Genomic DNA, 17,455 nt, shown 5'->3' with positions numbered 1-17,455 from the left:
CATACAATGGATGAAATCACGTTTGCTACCACAACTATGTGTTGTATCACTGTTTCTGGTAAATGGTCTACCTGAGGGAAAAATGGCCTGCCCAGGGGAAATGAAACTTGTCTCGAGGGCTTCCGTTGTCTCAAAGCTTATCATCTATCAAGCAGAGAAATGGCTCCTGGCAGACACAGTGAAAAATTGAGAGGGAAGGGTGAAGCGGAGGGAGAGATAGCTACCTGCGGCCCTGCTTCACCACTCGTGAAGCTTCCCCTGCAGGTGGGGACCGGGAGCGTGAACCGGAGACCTTGAACACTGTAATGTGTGCTCTACCAGACGCACCACCACCAGCCTCCATAAGTTACTTTCAGCCTTTCTGTCGAGTGTGAATTTTAGTGCATATGGAGTTATAAAGAGAAAAATAAGAAGAACAAGAAAAATTTTAAAAATACACTGGAATATTTCATTCTAAATTTTCTTTCTCCTTTTTATATTAGTGATTTAAAAAAGTTTTTCAAAATCATAAGATTTCCTGGGTATATCTTCATAGCCACACATAGTCGGTGTAAGTTAAGAGCGATTTTTCAGCAGGGCATTGAAAACTATCAGACCACCCCATCAGCTGGAGCCCTGGGAACTGTGCCCCTCTTATCCTATGGTCTTGTCAGTGTTTCAGTTTTATAAATAAATAAATCGGGGAAAAAACTATGATGCCAATCCAGTGAAATAGCTCACGTGGATAGGGCACTGTGTCACAAAGCGCATGGCCCAGGCTCAAACCCAGCCCCTACTACATGGGAGGAAGCTCCAAGCTTCAGTGCTATAGTGTCTGTCTCTGCCACTATCTCTCTTTATCTGCCTCTTTGTATCTCTGCCTCGAAAGGAAGGAAGGAAGGAAGGAAGGAAGGAAGGAAGGAAGGAAGGAAGGAAGAAAGAAAGAAAGAAAGAAAGAAAGAAAGAAAGAAAGAAAGAAAGAAAGAAAGGAGGGAGTCAGGCAGTAGTGCCGCGGGTTAAGCGCAGGTGGCGCAAAGCGCAAGGACCAGCATAAGGATCCCGGTTCGAGCCCCCGGCTCCCCACCTGCAGGGGAGTCACTTCACAGGCGGTGAAGCAGGTCTGCAGGTGTCTGTCTTTCTCTCCCCCTCTCTGTCTTCCCCTCCTCTCTCCATTTCTCTCTGTCCTATCCAACAACGACGACATCAATAACAACAATAATAACTACAACAATAAAACAAGGGCAACAAAAGGGAATAAATAAACATAATAAAAATTTTAAGGGACTGCTGGTGCCTATCACACAAGCTGAGATGGGTCAGCAGACATCGCTGTCTTTCTCGCCAGGCCCAGGGATGGTTTAGAGTCGTTTAACTAGAATAAGTCCTAGATCAACAAGCCACTGCAGCAAACTACTCCTTATTTTGACATTCTGGAATAGAACAGAAGACTGTAGGCCAACGCCACCAAAAAGATAGGAAAGAATTTTACATTTCGCCCACAGCCATGCCACCCTGAACACGCCCGAGCTGGTCTGAAGTGCATTTCTGAGGCCAGAGGCCAGGCGGATTGCTTTTAAATGGAACTTTCCTCAAAGCGGCCCTGCTGGCCAGGCACAAAGTGGTGTGCAGTCTCCTGACACGAAAAGCACCCGGCCGGCCTGCAGGAAGTCCAGGAGACTCTAGTCCCACGTGCTTCAGCAATATTGACATCTGCTGGAGACTGAAGGAAAGCCCACTGCCCGGACATGCAGCAGTCAACATGTGAAGTGAGAGGAGAGCACTGTTTGCTCAGGGTCCTTTTCCTTTCTAAGTCAGCTTGTTTCCTGCTCACCACAGAATTCCTCCCGAAAACGGCTTGTTTCCCTCCTCGCTTTCTATGCTAATTGAACGTTCTCCACCGTGTCAGGATGATAGCATTTAATTAATGCAGATGCATCTCATCATCTCCACTGGTTTAATTCTCTGGTTGGCTGGTTGTAACTGCAGCTACTAGAATTTAATGGCATATCCCTAAGGCCACTTTCTCACCAGAAAGCACACAATCATTACACAGTGAAAAAAACAATGGCCTCATCAGCCTTACTGTGCCTTCTTTAATTAAAACAATTCTCTGCTTTGAAAAGAGCCTTCAAAAAGTCACAGCCGTGAAAGATTCTGCCTGAGAAGTCTCCGCTCTCCGGAAGACCCGCCCCGGAGGGACTCTGATTTTCCTGTCCAGATGAGTTTCACTGTCTCTTTCCACCACCATTATCATAGCGGCTCAGTGCCTACACCTCCCACTTGCTTTTCTTTTTGACAGAGAGTCGGAGATGGAGACAGCAACAGAGAGAAGGGGTGGGACAACCGCAGCTCTATCCCACCTTTCCAGAAGTGTCGCCCTTGCAGGAGGGGCAGGGGTGCAGGACCAGCTCCTCACGCGTGGGACCCCGTGCTCTCTACTCAAAGAGCCACCACTCAGCCTCTCAGCTTCGATAAAATTAAAAGTCCTTGGAAAGGCTTTTTTTCCCCACTGGAGTTATCGTTGGGGCTCGGCGCCTACACTATGAATCCACTGCTCCTGGCGGCCATTTTTTTTCCTTTTCCTTTTCCAGTATTTTTTATTATATAAGGAGGGGGAGGTAGAGAGGAGGAGAGAAAGAGAGACACCTGCAGCCCTGCTTCACCTTTCCTGAAACACCCCCTCTCCAGGGAAGGGAGCAGGGGCTCAAACCTGAGTCTTTGCACACGATAATGTGTGTGCTTAACCAGGTGCTCCCCACCTGGTCCCCTTATTTTTATTTTTATTGTAGAATAAGTGTAATTATTGTCCAGTGGGATCCAAGTCCCTTGAATATAAAATTGTAATCACATTTTTAAAAACTCATCAATGTCTGGCACCACCATCAGCCAGAGACAAGCAGTGGTGTCTCTGGTATCCCTCCCTACCTAGCTGTCTGTCTGTCTATCTGTATCCATCTCACTAAAATAAAATATTTTAAAAGTCACAAACTCAAAGACAAATGGCTTTTCGGAGACACACACACACACACACACACACACACAGAGGTATGTGCATGTTCAAATAGTGACTTTACAGGGAATCCTTATTCCCACAGCCCCCTCTCTCCACCCTCACTGGTCACATCCATCAGCAACAGCATCACAAGCCTCTGTGGCCTCTCCAGGACCTGCCCTCCCTGCAGAGCAGCCATGGTGGGGACGCTCCCACTCTCTGCAGGGAGGCTGGTCAGCCTGCTCTGCCCCTCGAGGAAGACGGGTCCTGACGTGAGAGCAGCCTAGAATGTTCCAGCTGTGACCATGGACTGTGAGCTCAGACTGACGGGGACTCAGAGGTCACACAGGCTCCTGTGCTGAACAGGAACAGACATGGGCCCTGGGTCAGATCAATGGGGTTTACAGCTAATGGTATACACCCTTTTCTCATGTTTGGGAGCTACTCTCTGCCCTGATCCAGCTTTCTCACCCTATCCTCAACTCCGACACCATCTCCCCAGACAATACTTTTAGCCCACCTGCATGTTAGCTATCCAGCTCAGGCAAAAATGACTAATGGCATGGGCCCCTTGGAACACACTTAAAATAGATTCCTAGCTTCTCCCAGCATGAAGACCCCTAGTGTCACCTGCTCTGTTCCTGCCTTTGGGCTCCTGTTTGTTAAACAGTTTGTGCTGCTTTATATCCTGCCATCTTTCAGCCACCAAGCTGCAGATGCTGCCATGACGCCATCCTGACTTCCCTGGACAGACGCCCTTACCCATGTGTCCTGGAGCCTCCCCTCCCCAGAGCCCTGCCCCACTAGGGACAAACAGACAGACATAGGCTGGGGGTGTGGGTCCACCTGCCAACACCCATGTCCAGTGAGAAGCAATGACAGAAGCCAGAACTCCCACCTTCTGCTCCCCATAGAGAATTCTGGTCCATCCTCCCAGAGGGATAGAGAACAGGGAAGCTTCCAGTAGAGGGGATGGGACACGGAACTCTGGTGGTGGGAACTGTGTGGGATTGTACCCCTGTTAACCCACAATTTTCTTAATCATTATTAAATCACTAATAAAAAATAAATAAGTAAATAAAACAGTGACTTTATTGCTTATTAGTGCCTCAGCCAAGGCATGCATACTCCCTGAATCTTGACTGCCCTTTATAAAATGGAGTCATTTACACCAATGCTTAAAAGTGTCATTCTGAGGAACAAATGAGGTTATTTTAATAAAGAGTGTTTTCAAGATAGGTTTTAACTTGAACATGAAGTGCACAGCAAGTCTTGACATCAGGCCCCCCAGGAACTCCCCAGTGAGGCCCTGACAGTGAAGAGTCGGGTGAGGGGAGCTAAGAACTCTCTTGGACTCTGTTTATAGAAACTGCTGCCACAGGAGTTAAGGGGGTCTGATCAGATCAAATGCCACCTGATGGCCCGCAGACTCACACTGGTCCTTGCCCCCACCCGTCTAACCTTTGGGGCAGGCAGAGTAGAGACACAGTGCAGGGAAGGGAGGCACTCCACCACCTAATTTGTTGGCCATTACGCCCAGCACAGCTGAGCGGCCTCAAGGCATCTCCTAGTGACGAAACCAAACCCGAGCGGGAAGATCTCAGCACCTCCTCATACCGGGAAAAGCAGCAGGAGACGCTCTCAGCACCACTCTCACCTCCACAGTGTACAATCGCTTTCTTTTTATGATTTTTAAAAATTTTTCCCTTTTGTTGCCCTTGTTTTTTCATTGTTGTAGTTATTGTTGTAGTTATTATTGATGACATTGTTGTTGGATAGGACAGAGAGAAATGGAGAGATCGGAGGGGAAGACAGAGAGGGGGAGAGAAAGACAGACACCTGCAGACCTGCTTCGTCACCTGTGAAGCGACTCCCCTGCAGGTGGGGAGCTGGGGGCTTGAACTGGGAGCCTTACGCTGGTCCTAGTGCTTCGTGCCATGTGCGCTTAACCTGCTGCACTACCGCCCGACTCCCACAATCTCTTTCTTTTTTAAAAAATATTTTATTTATTTATTCATGAGAAAGATAAGAGGAGAGAGAGAAATAACCAGACATCACTCTGGTACATGTGCTGCCGAGGATTGAACTCCGGACCTCATGCTTGAGTGTCAAGGGCTTTATCCATTGCACCAGGAATCTTTATTTTTTTAAAATTTATTTTAGTTCTTTATTGGGGGATTAATGTTTTACAGTTGACAGCAAATACAATAGTTTGTACCTGCATAACATTTCCCAGTTTCCCACATAACAATTCAACCCCCAGTAGGTCCTCCGCCATCCTGTTCCAGGACCCGAACCCTTCCCCCCACCCACCCCCAGAGTCTTTTACTTTGGTGAAATACACCAACTCCAGTCCAAGTTCTGCTTAATGTCTTCCCTTCTGATCTTGTTTTTCAACTTCTGTCTATGAGTGAGATTCTGTCTATGAGTGAGACTCTTCTCTTTCTGACTTATCTCACTTCACATGAATTTTTCAAGGTCCATCCAAGATCTGCTAAAAATAGTGAATTTACCATTTTTAATAGCTGAGTAGTATTCCATTGTGTATATAGACCACAACTTGCTCAGCCACTCATCTGTGGTTGGACACCTGGGTTGCTTCCAGGTGTTGGCTATTACAAATTGTGCTGCCAAGAACATATGTGTACACAGATCTTTTTGGATGGGTGTGTTGGGTTCCTTAGGATCTATCCCCAGGAGGGGAATTGCAGGGTCATAGGGTAGATCCATTTCTAGCCTTCTGAGAGTTCTCCAGACTGCTCTCCACAGAGGCTGGACCCACTGACATTCCCACCAGCAGTGCAGGAGGCTCCTTTGACCCCCACACCCTCTCCAGCATTTGCTGCTGTTACCTTTTCTGATGTGTGACATTCTCACAGGAGTGAAGTGGTATCTCATTGTTGTCTTTATTTGCATTCTCTGACCATCAGTTACTTGGAGCATTTTTTTTTGTATGCTTCTCAGTCCTTTTGGATCTTTTCTGTGGTGAATATTCTGTCCACGTGCTCTCCTCACTGTTGCACAGGGTCATTAGTTTTCTTGTGGTTGAGTTTGGCCAGCTCTTTATATATGGTGGTTATTAGCCTCTTGTCTGATGTGTGTCATGTAAAGACCTTCTCCCATTCTACAAGGGGTCTCTTGGTTTGGAGGAATCTTAATTTCTAACCAAGAACCTGGTCTCACCCTTTCAGGCTGTGTCTTTCCAAATCAGTTTTCAGTGAGCCCCAGGGCATTCTCGACTCTTGTGCAGGTCTCTGTGGCGCGCACCCTGCCGGGCGCCCCAGGTCAGAAAGCACAGTGTCTCTCGCTAGCTGGCCGTCTCCTCTCTTCCTGCCACGTGGCCACTTCTCCCTCTGAGCATGGCCTTTGTCACTGCCCACCGGTGAGCTCCTATGTCTTCTCCAGGTTTAGTTGTGTTTGCTTGAGCCAAGTGAACCTTCTCCTTTTAATTTAATTAGTGATTTGACATTGATCTACAAGATCACAAGATGGCAGGGACAGCTCTGCACCGTGCCCACCACCCGGGCGCTGCAGCCCAGCCCTCCGCTGGGAACCGCACAGTTCTCCCAGTGGCAGACGTGGGGTCTTTGTCATGTTTTATTTCTGTTATTCTTTAACAGATAGGGGAAAAGAGACGGTGAAGGAGACTACAGCGCTGACACTGCCTTCAAGGGGGCAGGGCGGGTGGGGCTGGGCTCACCCACCTCGGCATAAGGCAAAGCGCACTACCCAAGTGAGCTATGTTGCCAGCCCTCTCCCTTCTCAAGGTCTGTGCTGACTGCTGCCATCCACCTGCTCTTCAACCCCTCCCTCACCCCGACCTACTCAGCTAGACTGTGAAGGAAACGCACATTGAAAAGTCTGCCTCTCTCACGCCCCACTCACCCCGCTAGGGACAGACAGACACAGGCCGGGGGTGTGGATCCACCTGCCGACACCCATTCCAGCGGAGAAGCAATGACAGAAGCCAGAACTCCCACCTTCTGCTCCCCATAAAGAATTTGGGTCCATGCTCCCAGAGGGGGAGAAGTGATAGGGGGAAGATGACCAGAGGGCTCTGAACTCCAACTCCACCAGGACCCGGAGAGAGAATAGGAAAAAGGGAGGGACATTCAGAAGTAGGAACTGGTGTAGGTGTGACTTGGAAAGGAAGAGAAAATGGTATCTTAAAAAAATGGGCAAATGTATACAAATCTAGACATACAGTTGCAGAAATAATAGTTAACTCGTATCTGCGGCCTTAGGAGACCTGCTGGAGTTTCCAGTGGAGAGAGAGGGGATGCAGAAGTCTGCTGGGAATGATGTGGAGGCATAACTCTGTTACCCTGTGACTTTGTAAGTCAATATTAAATCACTAATAAGATTTTTGGGGAGTCGGGCGGTAGCGCAGCGGGTTAAGCGCACGTGGCACCAAGAACAAGAACTGGCATAAGGATCCCGGTTCGAGCCGCCAGCTCCCCACCTGCAGAGGAGTCGCTTCACAGGCGGTGAAGCAGATCTGCAGGTGTCTGTCTTTCTCTCCCCCTCTCTGTCTTCCCCTCCTCTCTCCATTTCTCTCTGTCCTAACAATGATGACAACAATAATAACTACAACAATAAAACAACAAGGGCAACAAAAGGGAATTAATAAAATAAATTTTTAAAAAAGATTTTTTTAAGGTTTGGCTCTCTACTGTGACAGAAATAGAATCAGATGTCAACCCTTCAATTGATGTCCCCCATCCCCCCTTTTGAGCAAAATGCCAGCTACTCAGATTGCCCACACAGCGTCTCTCCTGAAGTCCTAGAAACGGCACCTTCCTGTCACGGCTCACCGAGGTCAGGGCCGTCGGGTGAGTGACCTGACCAGCTCTCACCCACAGAGACAGTCCCTACAGTCACATTTCAGTGAATGAACTAGTGGCCAGTATGACTCTGTGATTTCTGGGGGCCTCAGCACTCGGGGTGACTTTTTCAGGGAGAGAGAGAGAGAGAGAGAGAGAGAGCCAAGCAACACCTGTGTTGCCTCCAAAGTGGTGAGAGCCGGGCTTGACCTTAGGTGACACATCTGGCAGAGCAGGTGAGCAACTCCGCTGCCCCACAGGAGAGACCCCTTAACAGGGCGATGGGGTCACCAGAAGCGGACTCTCGTCCCCAGCTGTCTGGAGCCAGTTCAAAAGCCACTTCTGCCACCACACTGGTCATCACGTGGCTGTGACAGGGCGCAGAGCAGTGGAGCCATAGGACATGCCCACAGGCACAGGACACCGGGCCCAGTTCTGGCGCAGAATGACCCCACAGGCAACTCAACAGACCGCTCTGAATGGTCCAGTCGGCTCAGACCCACCTCTGCCCAGAGCTACCAGCACTTCCTCAGGGAGCAGGTGGAAGCTGAGCACAGGGGCGACACAGCAGGGCTCTAGGCAAGCCTCTGGGAGCAGCCGATTCCCATTCCAGGCCCTGGCTTGCCACCTGCCCCTGCACCTTCTCTGCTCCAGGAGCTCTTTCAAAAATCTCTTTATGCATAAAGCAGAAGTTTTTTAATCCAAAACTTTAAATAAACAAAAAAAAATAGCCTTTCCCTAAATCAATGGATTCAAGTTCAAATGCACTAGTCCTTTTTTTAAAAAAATATATTTATGTATTTATTCCCTTTTGTTGCCCTTGTTTTATTGTTGTAGTTATTATTGTTGTCGTCATTGTTGGATAGGACAAAGAGAAATGGAGAGAGGAGGGGAAGACAGAGAGGGGGAGAGAAAGACAGACACCTGCAGACCTCCTTCACCGCCTGTGAAGGGACTCCCCTGCAGGTGGGGAGCCGGGGCTGGAACCAGGATCCTTATGCCGGTCCTTGTGCTTTGCGCCACCTGCACTTAACCCACTGTGCTACAGCCCAACTCCCTTTTTTTTTTTTTTAACCAAAGTCCTGCTCAACTCTGGCTTATGGTGGTACAAAGGATTGAACCTAGTACTTTGGAGCCTTAGGTATGAGAGTCTCTTTACATAACCATTATGCTAGCCACCCCATTTCCCCTTAAATAAATTGGTCTTTCTCAAAGCCTTGCATTCCCCCTCAGACCCCAGTGTGTTACCAAGAGGCTCAGACTAAGCCAGGCTCCTGCGACTTCCATTAACACCCGTCCTTACTCCCCAAGTCGACCAGCCTGAAAGCAGATTACCATCCTATCGGTTCAGATTTTTAGCAGCAATCTGTCCTGGTGAACAGTCTGCAGAGCTAAAGTTTCTGGGGGTCCGGTGCAATGCTCGGAGGAGACGTCCTGCTCGCAAGGACCACACCTAGGGAGCTACGTCCTGCTCGCAAGGACCACACCTAGGGAGCTACGTCCTGCTCGTGAGGACCACACCTAGGGACCTGGAGACATGGCTCCAGGGCCACAGCCCCCCCCCCCTCGTTCTGGAAGCAGATTATGTCTCTTGCCTCGGCAGAAACGCTGAGGGGGGAGGCATGTGCTGGAGACAGTCTAGAGTTTGGCTCGGATGGCAACATCACCTCAGGAAGCCACCCCTGGCGGTGCCCAGCTGGCAGCGAGGGCATCTCCTCCTCGCCCTGCTTTCTTCTCCTGCGTCTCCCACCCGTCGTGTGCCTGGCAAACATGCCCGCACTCTGCCTACCCTCCCTGCCACACCTGCCCTGGGCATGCCGTGGACTGCCTGGGTCTTGCACCAGTCGAGCACCTGGCCACCACGCCGACGCTCTGCCACTGGCCACCCTCCCAGTCCTAAGCGGGTGACACCCGCCAGGTGTGGGAAGAGCCCGCCGGCAGGCTGAGCACAGATTTGCTTTCCACCTGCAGCCCTGCTTCACCGCTCACAAAGCTTCAGCCATGCAGATGAGGCCCAGGGCCTTAAACCCAGATCCTCACACAAAGGAAGGCGTGTGCTCTGCTGGGGTGAACTGCCACTCAGCCCCCTTCCATCTCAGAGATCCTTACAGACCCTCCAGGAACCTGGGTGAAGCATCTTCTAGAGTTTGGTCTCTATGTGTCTGCAAGCCCTCCAACCAGCACCAACGGCTTCACAGACCCTAACTCCCAAGGAAAGTCGGAACCCCCTTTTCATTGATCACTTTACCTGCTTTATCTCTTACCACTTTCAGCCAAGTTCCAGATGCAACCATGATGCCAACTTGACTTCCCTGGGCAGATGACCCCACCATGTGTCCTGGAGCCTCCCCTCCCCAGAGCCCTGCCCCACTAGGGGACAGACAGACACAGGCCATGTCCAGCGGAGAAGCAATGACAGAAGCCAGAACTCCCACCTTCTGCTCCCCATAAAGAATTCTGGTCCCTCCATTCTCTGAAAGGAGGGTGGGCCAACATATTTTACCACTTGAGGAAGATGGGTCCTGAAATGAGTGCAGCCTGGAATGTTCCTGGCCGTGACCACAGAATGTGAGCTCAGACCTACAGGGATGCAGAGGTTACACAGGCTCCTGTGCTGACTATGGGCCCCAGGTCAAATTGATGGGGTTTACAGTCAGCAATATTTATACACGTTCCTCATATTTGGGAGCTACTCTCTTCCCTGCTCCAGCTTTCTGGTCCTTTTTCCAACTAGGACACCATCTCCCCAGACAATAACTTGGATCCACCTGCATATTAGATGTCAGGCTCAGGCAAAAACTAATAAAGCCATGGTCCCTTGGAATATACCTACAATAGACCTACTAGCTTTTTCCAAAATGGAGACCCCAAAACTTCATTTGCTAGATTCTTGCTTTTAGTTTCATGATTAGTCAACAATTTGTTCTGCTTTATATCTTAAGTCTTTTTCAGCCACCAAGTTACAGATGCCACCATGACACCAACCTGACTTCCCTGGGCAGATGCCCTCACTAGTGTGTCCTGGAGCCTCCCCTCCCCAGAGCCCTGCCCCACTAGGGAAAGACAGACACAGGCTGGGAGTATAGATCAACCTGTCAACACCCATGTCCAGTGGAGAAGCAGTGACAGAAGCCAGAACTCCCACCTTCTGCTCCCCATAAAGATCTTTGGTCCATCCTCCCAGCGGGATAGAGAATAGGAAAGCTATCAGGGGAGGGGATGGGATACGGAGTTCTGATGGTGGGAACTGTGTGGAACTGTACGCCCCTTATCCTATGGTCAATATTTTAATTTTTTTATAAATAAATGTTCTAAAATTTTTGGTTCATACTCCTGATGGGGGAGAGATGTTAGAGGAAGATGACCAGAGGGCTCTGAACTCCAACTCCATCAAGATCTGGAAAGAAAAGAGGAAAAAGGGAGGGATCTGGATGTAGTAGTCAGTGCAGATGGACTAAGAAAGAAGGGGAATATTGCTAGGCCTACACAAATATGGACAGATAGTTGCATAAATAATACTGAACCCACATCTGCAGCCTTGGGGCAACTGCTGTCACTTCCAGTGGAGGGACTGGTGATCCAGAACTGGTGGGAACAGTGTGGAGTTGCACCCTGTCATCTTGTGATCTCGTAAATCAGTATCACGTCACTAATCAAAAATCATGATTGTAAAAGAAATCCGGGAGCCCGCGGTGGGCCTGATGGATCACAGAGTGCCGGGGGAGGCCTGGGGAAGTGGCCTTATGGAGCTGGTCAGAGCAGCAGCTGAGCCGTGGGGCTGACCCAGGTCCATGATGGACCTGGGGGTCCTTGGCCTGGAGGACCTAGCTCCCTCAAAGGGCGCCACCGCCCCGCCGCACCCCACAGCAAGCATCTAGTCTCCTCAGGTGTGTTGGCGGGGCCGGGGCCGGGGCCGGGGCACAGGCTCAGCTCAGAAGGCCTCCATGGCATCAACGTGGAGCAGCCATGGGCCCAAGATGCCAGGGCCAGGCAGGATGAAGTCAGGAGCCCCCGCTCCGCCCTCACTCCCCTCGAGGGGCCTCAGCAGCTTCTTCCCGGAGCAGAAGCTGGTCCCCTGCGCTGGTCCCCTGCGCTGTCGGGCAAGCAAGGCCACACATGACGGCGGCCGGCCAAGCGCTGCACTGGCTGGTCTGATCTCACTCGAGGATTATAGCCAGGGACTCTGCAGTCGAGGACCAGACTATGCTACTAAGAGAGTTCACAGGGGCAGGGCATTCGGGAAGGAGATGGAGAAGATGGCCATGGAGCAGCTAGGAAACCCACGCGTCGGCTTCTCGTCCCCTGACCACGTGGGTCTGCGGCACTCCTAACAAGTGCGGGGAAAGCCGGACTTTAACAAGAGGAGGCTGGAGAGGACGTGGAGAGAGGGAGAAAGGGGCACTGCTGGTGGGGTGCAGGCGGGCAGCCCTGGAAAGCAGTCTGCAGCATCCTCAGACAAACACAGATGGCGATGCCACGGGACCCAGCTGCCCTGGAGAGCAGTCTGCAGCATCCTCAGACAAGCACAGATGGCGATGCCACGGGACCCAGCTGCCCTGGAGAGCAGTCTGCAGCATCCTCCGACAAACACAGATGGAGATGCCACGGGACCCAGCTGCCCTGGAGAGCAGTCTGCAGCATCCTCCGACAAGCACAGATGGTGATGCCACGGGACCCAGCTGCCCTGGAGAGCAGTCTGCAGCATCCTCAGACAAGCACAGATGGCGATGCCACGGGACCCAGCTGCCCTGGAGAGCAGTCTGCAGCATCCTCAGACAAGCACAGATGGCGATGCCACGGGACCCAGCTGCCCTGGAGAGCAGTCTGCAGCATCCTCCGACAAACACAGATGGCGATGCCACGGGACCCAGCTGCCCTGGAGAGCAGTCTGCAGCATCCTCAGACAAGCACAGATGGCGATGCCACGGGACCCAGCTGCCCTGGAGAGCAGTCTGCAGCATCCTCAGACAAACACAGATGGAGATGCCACGGGACCCAGCTGCCCTGGAGAGCAGTCTGCAGCATCCTCAGACAAGCACAGATGGCGATGCCACGGGACCCAGCTGCCCTGGAGAGCAGTCTGCAGCATCCTCAGACAAGCACAGATGGAGATGCCACGGGACCCAGCTGTCCCACTGCCAGGCATTTACCCGGAAGACAGAACCACACTGACCAAAGGGACACACGTACCCCTGTGTTCACAGTGGCTTGATTCACAACCACAGAGACCTCGAAATAACCAAAACACCCTTCACCGGGTGACTGGATAAAAAAGTTATGGAGTGTATGCTCAGCAGAGTATCACGCAGCAATAAAAAGGGAGGACAGTGTGTCCTCTGGGATAAAGTGGACGGAACTGGAGAAGGTGATGCTCAGGGAAACCAGTCAGGAGGGGCAGGGAAGCTCCAGGACGGTTCCACTCATGTGCGGACCAGAGACAATTGAGTGTACAAACGTGAAAAAACACAGGGGCAGGGCCAAGGTGGCGACCTGGAAGCAGCCGCTGGCGTGAGCTCCACAAGCAGCAGCTTGTGACCTGGGATTCTCTGGGTAGGGTTCCAGATGCTACCATGATGCCAACCAGACTTCCCTGGGCAGACGACCCACCCATGTGTCCTGGAGCTCCGCTTCCCCAGAGCCCTGCCCCACTAGGGAAAGAGAGAGGCAGGCAGGGAGTATGGACCCACCTGTCAACGCCCATATTCAGTGGGGAAGCAATTACAGAAGCCAGACCTTCCACCTTCTGCATCCCACAATGACCCTGGGTCCATCCTCCCAGAGGGACAGAGAATAGGAAAGCTATCAGGGAAGGGGATGGGACATGGAGATTGGGTGGTGGGAATTGTTTGGAGCTGTACCCCTCTTATCCTATGGTTTAGTCAATATTTCCTTTTTATAAATAAAAAAAATTAAAAGAAAAAACAAACAGCCAACCTCTGTCTAAGACTATGGGAGAACTAGTGGTTATCTGTGGGGGTGGGGTGGGACACAGAGCTTTGGCGGTGGGACAGGTGGGGACAACAGGACTATGGTGGTGTCTCTGGGAGGCTGGAGGTGGGAATACAGAGCTTTGGTCGAAGTAGACATGACTAACAAATTTTTAAAAAATAAAGGGTGAAAAAGAGAGAGAAAAGCCATGTTTGGAACATACCAGAATCCAGCCTGTCCTGGTCTGCCTGTTCATTCAGTCCAGTGGGCAGGCTGCTCACACGCTAGAAAAGACAAAGTCGGTGAGGCTTGAAAAGTTATTCAATGCTGTTATGATACGTAAGGACCTGGGCTCGAGCACGGTCCCCACCTGCAGGGGGAAAGCTTTGCGAGTGGTGACACAGGGCTGCAGGTCTCTCTCTGTCTCTCTTCTGTTCCCTCTCCCCTTTCAATTTCTGGCTGTCTCTATCCAAAAAATAAATAAAGATAATTTTTAAAAAATTAAAATAATTTGCTTTAAAAGAATGAGGTAAGTTGAACTGTCATTCTTTAAAAAAAAATTACGTGCTACACTAGTGTTTATTTCCACAAATCAGACAAACAGTATTCCACAAGCATCACCACATGTAAACAAGCAACTAGCCTTAGTGCTTACTACACATGAGTTAAAAGAAAGGAGAGCTCTGTCCCAAGCTAAAACACGCTGAAAGCTATTCCTAGGCTATTTGTTCTCAGGAAAACACCACCCGGCTGTGCTCTTGTAGTTATATTGTTGGCAACCAGCAGTAAACGTCTTCTCCAAGTATAGATTCGTTTTGGAAAACGTATTCAATCATCTCCTATACCCAGCTACAACCCAGAAAGATAACTAGGCTTAGTAATGTGAGCAGAGCTTGAAATGCTCGCGCAAGAAAGCTGAATTTTAAGCTATTCTAAATTTGACTCGGGGACACATCCCCGGCTTTGGGTTGGTTTATTTTCCCATTTTCATTGCCATGAGACTTTTAAGAATAACTCTTGAGGGAAATGAAAAGAAAAATAAAAGAGACATGAAAAGGGGAGGCAAAAAAAGACATTACCTGTACATCTTCCTTCTCAGATGGTGGTCTGCCGGACACTGAATTCTTAATCTCTGCAAAAGAAATCATTGCCATCAGGAATCTGCTGACAGCAGGGTTCAGGGAAAAGAAGGAGGAAAGGGAGGAGGCAGATGGTGAGCCGCAAGGTGGACGGACACTCAGGGCTTGTCTTCACAGAGCCCAGGTTCTCGCCAGTCTGCATGAAGATCAGCTCTGGGCTGAGTCAGATGTCTGGGGACCTGACAGCCCCTGGTATTATCTGTATGAGCCAAACAGCCCAAGAGCTCTCACTGGAAATCAAAGAGAGGAAGCAATCATTAAATGAAGAAACATTCGGGCCGGGCGGTGGTGCACCAGGTTAAGCGCACGTGGCACGACACAAACATCTCGGTTTGAGTCCACCCCCTGCCCCCATCTCCCCACCTGCAGGGGAGTCGCTTCACAGGCGGTGAAGCAGGTCTGCTTGTGTCTGCCTTTCTCTCTTCCTCTCTGTCTTCCCCTCCCCTCTCAATTTCTCTCCAAAAATTCTCCAAGAGAAAAAAAAAATGGCCAAGGAGCAGTGGCTTCGTAGGGCAGGCACTGAGCCCCAGAGATGACCGTGGAGGCAAAAAAAAAGGAAAAAAGCAACCTTCTGCATTCAGCAGGAGAGGTGTGCTTGGTGATCGAGGGGCCATGACTGGCACCCACCTCAGGAGGCCTCGCAGGTCTCCCCCTCCCATAGCCAAGATTCCTTCCGCATGCTTCAGAAGGGCACAGTTACCCTAGATGAGGGCCGGCCTTTCATCTTTGAAAGCTGAGAGGACTGGCTGCAGCTTTGGACGGTGGCCGGCTGGCACGGGGGGGGGGGGGGGGGGGGGCAGACACACTGAAGCCATCTTTCTGACCAGCTCTTTCCTGGAAGTCAGAGTGCGCTGTTTCCTGCTGTTCTGGGCCCAACAGGAAGGCTCACTTAAGGGACATCTTTCTCTAGCTCAGCTGATTGGTGCTCGTCCCAAAAGCCCAGCTGCCTGTAAACAAGAGTCACTGTTGTGCTAACAGCCACACAAAGAAGGTTTGGGTGGGGCCAGGCAGCAGACGCAGGCACCCAGGGTTAAGCCCCAGCCAGCTCCCCACCTGCAGGAGGGAGACTTCACCAGCCATGAAGCAAGGCTCTGGGTACATCTCTTTCTCTCCCTTTCTGACTTCGCTTCCCTCTCAGTTACGATCAAAAATAGAAAGGGACAGGGAAAGAAAGATAACCAGCCCCCAGGAGTAGCAGACTCATCATTCAGGCACTGAGCTCTGACTACAGCCCTGACGGCAATCAAAAGATTAATAAAAAAAGAGATAGGTCAGGAAATAGTAAGTGTTGGACACTCCCAGCCACAGAAGTTGGCTTATGATTTTTAAGCATATTTTTACGGTTTTTTATTATTTATTTGCCCTTTGTTGTCCTTGTTGTTTTATTGTTGTAGTTACTGTTATTGATGTTGTCATCGTTGTTGGATAGGACAGAGGAAAATGGAGAGGAAGGGGGAAGACAGAGAGGGGGAGAGAAAGATAGACACCTGCAGACCTGCTTCACCGCCTGTGAAGTGACTCCCCTGCAGGTGGGGAGCTGGGGGCTTGAACCGGGATCCTTAAGCCGGTCCTTGAGCTTTGCATCACGTGAGCTTAGCCCGCTGAGCTACTGCCCAACCCAACTTAGTATTTTTAACCCTGAATTCACACTTGTAAAGTCATCCTTGGGGGCCAGGCAGTGGCACACCTGGTTAAGTGCTCACATTACAGTGTGCAAGGACCCAGGTTCAAGCCCCTGCCTCCCACCTGCAAGGGGAAAGCTTCATGAGCAGTGAAGCAAGTCTGCAGGTGTCTCTCTGTCTCTTCCCCTTTCTCTCCCCCTCCTCTCAATTTCTCTCTGTCCTATCTAAAAAAGTCAGGAAAAGAAAAAAATGCACTGGAAGCAGTGGATTCATAGTGCTGGCACTGAGCCCCAGTGACGACCATGGTGGCAACGAAACAACAAAATGAATAAGGTTCTTCCCTCTTCCGCCCCATAGCCCTGCCTGGTGGTGCTGCTGGAACAGCACTGCCAGAAAATGCACTGTATAACTGTATATCCCCCTCTCCACTTGGTTAAGTCATCTCAGACCTTAAATAACCAGAAATATGTATTCAAACTCTTCCGATTGCCTGGGGGGGGGTGATAAAATGAAACCTGATTGGCTGCGGTGTAGTGCACCAAAGCAAAGGACTCTGGGACAGGAAGAGAAAAGGTGTGGGCTGGGGTCCTGGTGCATGAAGGTGGAGGGCCTGGGTTGGGGACGAGAGTGTTTTGCAGACGCCTGCATAGGAGGCGAGAAACTGGGCCCACCTGTCAACGACCGTGCTGAGAACCATCAGCCTTCCACCAGTAAGATGATAGAAAGACTCTGAAGCAAAGGGCTTTCTCTTGGGGCCCAGAGGTAATGCACTTTATTAAGCTCACACGTGGCCATGCGCATAGACCCGGGTTTGAGCCCCCCAGTCCCCACCTGCAGGGGGAAAGCTTTGTGAGTGGTGAAGCAGTGCTGCAGGTGTCTCTCTGTCTCTCTCCCTCTCTATCTCCCCCTCCCCTCTTGATTTCTGGTAGTCTGTATCCAATAGATAAAGATAATACAAAACAATTTAGGACT

The 17,455-nt window shown here is 50.6% G+C and overlaps 2 protein-coding genes across 3 annotated transcripts in view; one reads left to right on the top strand and one right to left on the bottom strand.

Moving 5' to 3' along the window:
- ANKRA2 (ankyrin repeat family A member 2) overlaps nucleotides 1-17,455 on the top strand; it is a 240,435-nt gene that overhangs the window by 54,140 nt on the left and 168,840 nt on the right. The window lies entirely within an intron of this gene.
- ARHGEF28 (Rho guanine nucleotide exchange factor 28) overlaps nucleotides 1-17,455 on the bottom strand; it is a 205,956-nt gene that overhangs the window by 76,798 nt on the left and 111,703 nt on the right. The window contains exons 8-9 of the mRNA XM_060201017.1: nucleotides 14,802-14,854; nucleotides 13,946-14,006 (exon numbers count right to left, since the gene is read on the bottom strand). Coding sequence (XP_060057000.1) covers nucleotides 13,946-14,006; nucleotides 14,802-14,854 — 114 coding nt within the window. The remainder of the gene's footprint in view (nucleotides 1-13,945; nucleotides 14,007-14,801; nucleotides 14,855-17,455) is intronic.

The sequence above is a fragment of the Erinaceus europaeus genome, chromosome 11, assembly GCF_950295315.1.
Source record: "Erinaceus europaeus chromosome 11, mEriEur2.1, whole genome shotgun sequence".
Lineage (NCBI taxonomy): Eukaryota > Metazoa > Chordata > Mammalia > Eulipotyphla > Erinaceidae > Erinaceus > Erinaceus europaeus.
The sequence above is the reverse complement of the archived record's forward strand: the minus strand, read 5'-3'. Positions and strand labels throughout refer to the sequence as shown.